The 6,000-nt window shown below is 42.9% G+C and overlaps 1 protein-coding gene across 1 annotated transcript; it reads left to right on the top strand.

Annotated features, from left to right (window-relative positions):
• The first annotated feature begins 3,221 nt into the window (after positions 1-3,221).
• On the top strand, positions 3,222-5,896 carry CNR1 (cannabinoid receptor 1). Its single transcript, XM_031052688.2, has one exon. It carries the CDS (start codon positions 3,283-3,285, stop codon positions 4,702-4,704), a length of 1,422 nt encoding a protein of 473 aa, XP_030908548.1. The 5' UTR covers positions 3,222-3,282; the 3' UTR covers positions 4,705-5,896.
• The last annotated feature ends 104 nt before the right edge of the window (positions 5,897-6,000 follow it).

Below are 6,000 nucleotides of genomic sequence, written 5' to 3'. Positions count from 1 at the left end.
CTAACAGAAGAGCTCAGAGCCAAAACTTGTGTGGCACTGGCATGTGCACCTGATCAAACAAAATGACCAAGAACCAAGCCACTGCTTCTGCTGCTGGCTCTTCAGTCAATGTCAAATTGTGCAACACCTCAGCCTGGGACCCTCCTGATAACCACAATGCCACAGGGCTCATCTTGGTTTTACTAGACAGCCATGGAAAACTTCGCTGATTGCTTCAGTGTCCACAAAGTTTCAGTATTGTAGCTTATACTGGGACAAACTACTGTCTAAATTAAAATAAACCAAATTCCAGTAAAGTGCGGTTCCAGATCAGGCGAATGGCTGTTTTACTGCAACTTTAATAAAAATCAACTGCTACTTGAATAGGTGCATGCACACATACTGCTAGATATTTCCAATTATGATATTCCCAGCAGCAAACAAAAACAAAATTAATGTCAGCTGCATCCCCCAAAGCCTAAGCTACACCACTAATGAACTCCCAAGTACTCTCAAAGAAAACTCTCTTTGCAGAGACAATAAGGTGGAAATTACTGTAATAATCTCAATGTAAAAATACAGAGGGGAAAAAAAAACCATTGACATTCAGAGTAAGACTTGCCTCTCCTGATCCCATTAACCATGTTGTTAGCACAGTGTATGCATGCATAGTGATATTGTCACATAACTCACTGCCACCTTCAAAAGAGCACACAGGAATTCGTGTTCTTTCATTTGTATTTCAAACAAAGGTAGGGGTTGCACGGCAGCTTGCACCTTATTCTGAGGAAGTCTGTACTTAACATGACTCCAGCAGGGACCAGCTACTTCAGAACAATTTGTTTGTCTGTCTAGCAGAAGTGCTCAGTTGCATACAATTTTTGAGGCTTTGCTCAAACATAATCTTCTCGACATGGGGCTGTGTCTTGAATCATTAAAATGGTTGTCTGTCTTCTGTCAGGAGTACGCTGGAATAACAGAGAATGTGACAGCCATCTTTACATGTTTATAGGACTACTTGATCTATTTAATAACTTTGTTTGATTGTTTTCAAATGGGTAACACATTTTTCACTTCTGATTCTGAGCTGGTGTTAATAACGCCAAGCTTAAAGTTGCCAGACTTCACCTAAAGCAGATTTGTCAGTTGTCAGCAGGGTCATTTTTGCAACACATAACATCTGCAAATTCTACGAGGAACAGATGTGAAGTACCTTCTGGAAGAAGAGTACCTCGCGTATTAGATGATGGCTGTTCATTTTTAATGTGTGCTTCAGTGACATTTCCCTCCCTCACTGCTCACACTCTCAGAATTAAATTTCTTAATATTGTCTGTCTAATAATGAAGTTGTTATTTGCTGAGGATATTATGTCAGCAAAAGCTGACGCAGCCAGTATGTGTGGTGTGTTGGACCATCCTGGTAAGGTTTGTTTATACCCATCCTTGTTTGCTGCACTGCAGTTGCATTATCTTCTGGAGATCTAGGTTCATATCTTCCCTTTAACACTTGAATGTCCAGGCCTGCTGAATCAAATACAAAACTTTAAAGTACTATGGAAAAAGTCTTAAGTGTTCAGATGCTGTGTGTAAACGCAGTAGAAGTATTCCAAATGATCTCTGCTTCTTTTGGAAATGCTCAGTATTTCTTCTGGTTTTAAGTACTGGTGTTGTAGAGAGGAACCCTTCTTTATTTTTTGTGGGAAAACTCAGCTGAGGTGCACTATTGTGCACGTCCCATCTTAGGAGTTGGGGTGATCAATATGCTGGGGTTCAACAGATAAATCTCTCATGGCCTTTCTAACCTTTTATTGTCAGCTGTGTAAAGTGAACAGGTTAAGTCAGTACAAACCTATATATAGCATCTGGGATTTCTTGAGTGTCACAATTTCCTCCATTCTCAAAACATGAAGAAGCTTGGGTTTGCTCGTGTTGCTGGTGCAATCATCAGGATGTCTCATAGCAGATGCAGAATAGCTGTAGCACACTGAAGCAATGATTCTGGCTGTTATTTACATTCAGACCACTCTCAGGCACTCTGGCAGTGGAAGGGGGCCCCAAAGCAGATGTTCAATGCATATTCAAGGCATGTTACACGGGCAAAGTTATATAAAGGAGCACAGCATAAGAACAGCTATAAGGCCTGTCTTACATATTGATGCATGTAAGATGCTCAGATGCTGATTAGAGTGTTATCCCAAGGTTACACTGTGCAATTAACTACCATCCGTGAGCAAAGGTTGGGTATGATGTGACTCAGAGACCACTGGCTACCAGGGGACCTTCTGCTTGGGTCCCCATTTCTGAGGGGACAGAATGTTTTTGAGGGTGTCCCCAGTGGGACGAATTACATTTCCTTGCTTCTCAGAGGAATAGCAGCTCCTGGTCCCTTTTGCCTGGAGTTTTGGCCAGAGCTGCACTCTGCCCCAAACTTGGTGCTGTGTTTGCCCCAGTTGAAGCTTTTGATCTATGCAGAATGGATCAGACTGATGCACTCACTGGCCTAGCAGTGCTGGTCACTTTTCCTGAAACTGGACAGGGCTGGTTAAAAACCCACCTCCCCCATACAGCCCAAATATCCCGGTAGCCTTGGTTTGCTTAGCAGAAGGAAGGAATAGAGTAATGAAGCCTGCATTTGTATATTAGGTACCTTGCTAATAAATTTGCAGTAACAAATTCAGGATGTTAGGAGACCTCAGATTGCTGTGACAAGGTAATGTGAATACACAGGCATCCTGGGTGAACTGTGAAACTTACGAGTGCATGGCTCTTTCCTCATTCGCTTTCTGTTATCAGGTTTTCAAAACCCTTGGTGCCTTTTGAAAGGAAAGTAGTGAAGCCTGATGATTCAGTTTAATGCTGCTCCTGCAGTGGCACTTGGTATTTAAATGAAGCGTGCCCAAGGAATATTGGTCTGCAGGGTACTTTGCAATCAGAAGCCAAGTTCAGATCTAGAGAAAAATCTTTGTGGTGCAGCAGCTCAGAAGGTTTTGATGAGAAATGAAAATTACTTTCCTGTCAAATACTCAATTCCCTGTGCCTCTGTTTTTCGTGTCACTTCTTAGAGTAATTCAGTTTTAGTGAAATCCAGGTTATTTCTAAGTGTTCAGCTCACTCTCCCACAGGTGGCAAAGCTAGACTGAATACAAGAGAAAAGTCAATTTTATTTGACACAGTTCAACTAAGTTGTTTGTGGAGTTTGTCTCCTGTTCATCTTAATGAATTATGGTCTTTTCCCCTTCTAGGCTTTCCTCTGATGCATTTTTCCATGCCCCAAGTCTCTCTGAAACCAACAAGACTGGGGTTATGAAGTCAGTCCTAGATGGCCTCGCAGATACAACTTTCCGAACAATCACAACAGATCTCCTTTACGTGGGCTCCAACGATATCCAGTACGAAGACATGAAAGGCGACATGGCATCCAAGCTGGGATACTACCCCCAGAAGTTCCCTCTCTCTTCCTTCAGGGGTGATCCTTTCCAAGAAAAAATGACTGCAGGAGATGATCCCCTGTTGAGTATTATTCCCTCAGATCAGGTCAACATCACAGAGTTTTACAACAAGTCCCTGTCCACGTTTAAGGATAATGAGGAGAACATACAGTGTGGGGAGAACTTTATGGATATGGAGTGCTTTATGATCCTGAACCCGAGCCAGCAGCTGGCCATCGCTGTGCTGTCACTCACCCTGGGCACTTTCACAGTCCTAGAGAACCTCCTTGTCCTATGCGTCATCCTCCACTCTCGAAGCCTCCGGTGTAGACCCTCCTACCATTTCATCGGCAGCCTGGCTGTGGCTGATCTCCTGGGCAGTGTGATTTTTGTCTACAGTTTTGTGGATTTCCATGTTTTCCACCGGAAGGACAGCCCCAATGTCTTCTTGTTCAAACTGGGTGGAGTTACAGCCTCCTTCACCGCATCTGTAGGTAGTCTTTTCCTCACGGCAATAGACCGGTACATATCTATACACAGGCCACTAGCTTACAAAAGGATTGTTACCCGACCAAAGGCTGTTGTAGCGTTTTGTGTGATGTGGACCATCGCTATTGTAATAGCCGTTCTGCCTCTGCTTGGCTGGAACTGCAAAAAGCTCAATTCTGTTTGTTCAGACATATTCCCTCTCATCGACGAGACGTACCTGATGTTCTGGATCGGGGTCACCAGCGTCCTCTTGCTGTTCATTGTCTATGCCTACATGTACATACTGTGGAAGGCTCACAGCCACGCTGTTCGCATGATTCAGCGGGGCACACAGAAAAGCATCATCATCCAGTCTACGGAGGATGGTAAGGTACAGATCACTAGGCCTGATCAAACTCGTATGGACATCAGGTTAGCCAAAACCTTGGTCCTTATCCTAGTCGTTTTAATCATATGCTGGGGCCCTCTGCTCGCCATCATGGTGTACGATGTCTTTGGCAAAATGAACAAGCTCATCAAAACTGTCTTTGCCTTCTGTAGCATGCTCTGTTTGCTGAATTCCACAGTGAATCCCATCATCTACGCTCTGAGGAGCAAGGACTTGCGACACGCCTTCCGCAGCATGTTCCCCACCTGCGAAGGAACCGCGCAGCCCCTCGACAACAGCATGGAGTCTGACTGCCAGCACAAACACGCCAACAACGCAGGGAATGTGCATAGGGCTGCCGAGAGCTGCATTAAGAGCACAGTTAAGATTGCCAAAGTTACCATGTCTGTCTCCACAGACACGACTGCTGAAGCGTTGTAAGTCAGAGACTTCTCAGCCTTGTGAGAAAAGGAGATAGTTTAAAAAATAAAGATTTAAAAAATCAACAACAGAGAAAACCAAACCTGTGGCTTAAAGTGTTTGTACCCTCCTGTAATATTTCTTTGGTTTGTCATTGTAAGCTGAGCGATGATTGTGTTAAGCACATTACCATCAGCCAGTTCTTCAGGTTTTGCAATTAGGGATTCAAGCTAGATCTTCAAAAGTGCTTTTCTCAGCAAGTGTTTACTGAATGATAGTATGTTTCCTGAAAGAACACAGATTAAATACCAGGTTAGCAGTGGTTCCTTTTGGGGTGTGAAGAAAAATGGTGAAACCTAATTGAAAACTAATGCATCCTAAACCAATGCCATTGAGTAAGAGAAAAAGCCGTGTAATCATGCTGTTCATTTCAATGTGAAGTGTATTTCATGTCTGTAAGTAATAGGAGGTTTTGATTTTTTCCAAAAGCGGCAGTGTTGAGTTTTAGAGGTTTTGTAAAACGTGTCGTGTCCTGTGAATTGTGTGCTGTTTTATTCCGTGTTATTGATATTTGTCTGATTAAACAAAGTGATAAAGTAGACTTCCGTGGAAATAATGTGAAACGTGGTATGTAAACCCCATTAAAAACACTGTATTTGAAGAATTCCTATGAGCTATTTTGGAAATTTTACACTCTTAGTGGTCTTCTGTGGACTTAGAGAAGAGGGTTTGTGTTCTTCTACTAAATTGTTTCCCCACTACCTTTTACTTTCACACGCATATGAGAGTAACAGCAACAAAGGAATAGAGGAGGAATGTAAGAAAGGAATGCACTGGTTCAGACTTTTAAATACCACTGCATTTATACAGAAGGACGTTTATGGTTGTACAGACTATTGCCCTGCTATTGGGCATTGCGTGAATATGAACACTGAGAAGTGAAGGTCCTGGATATTGTCTCCCTTAACATGCAACTGGTTTTTAGCTACATGCTGGTGCTGGACCACTGAAGACAGCATGTGTCAGACTCAATGTGCGATGTTATCACTGTGCAGTCGATGTATACTTGAATTGTGTCGCATTCCTGTATCCCAGGTTTAAGCAGATGCAGAGCCTGAGATGCCAAACTCCTGTCTTCACTAAAAGAGGAGGAAATATTGTCAGACATTTTCTTATTGTGTGAGCGTGTATATAAATAAATATCTGTGTGTGTACGTGTGTGTGTGCGTGTGTGTGTAAGTACACTAATCAGTGTAAGTCATGGTAGCACAACTAAGATAGGACACTGACCAAATGTAAACTGTATTTCTTGTTGCA

Source organism: Melopsittacus undulatus, chromosome 3 (assembly GCF_012275295.1).
Source record: "Melopsittacus undulatus isolate bMelUnd1 chromosome 3, bMelUnd1.mat.Z, whole genome shotgun sequence".
NCBI lineage: Eukaryota > Metazoa > Chordata > Aves > Psittaciformes > Psittaculidae > Melopsittacus > Melopsittacus undulatus.
This window is presented reverse-complemented; position numbering and strand designations above follow the sequence as displayed.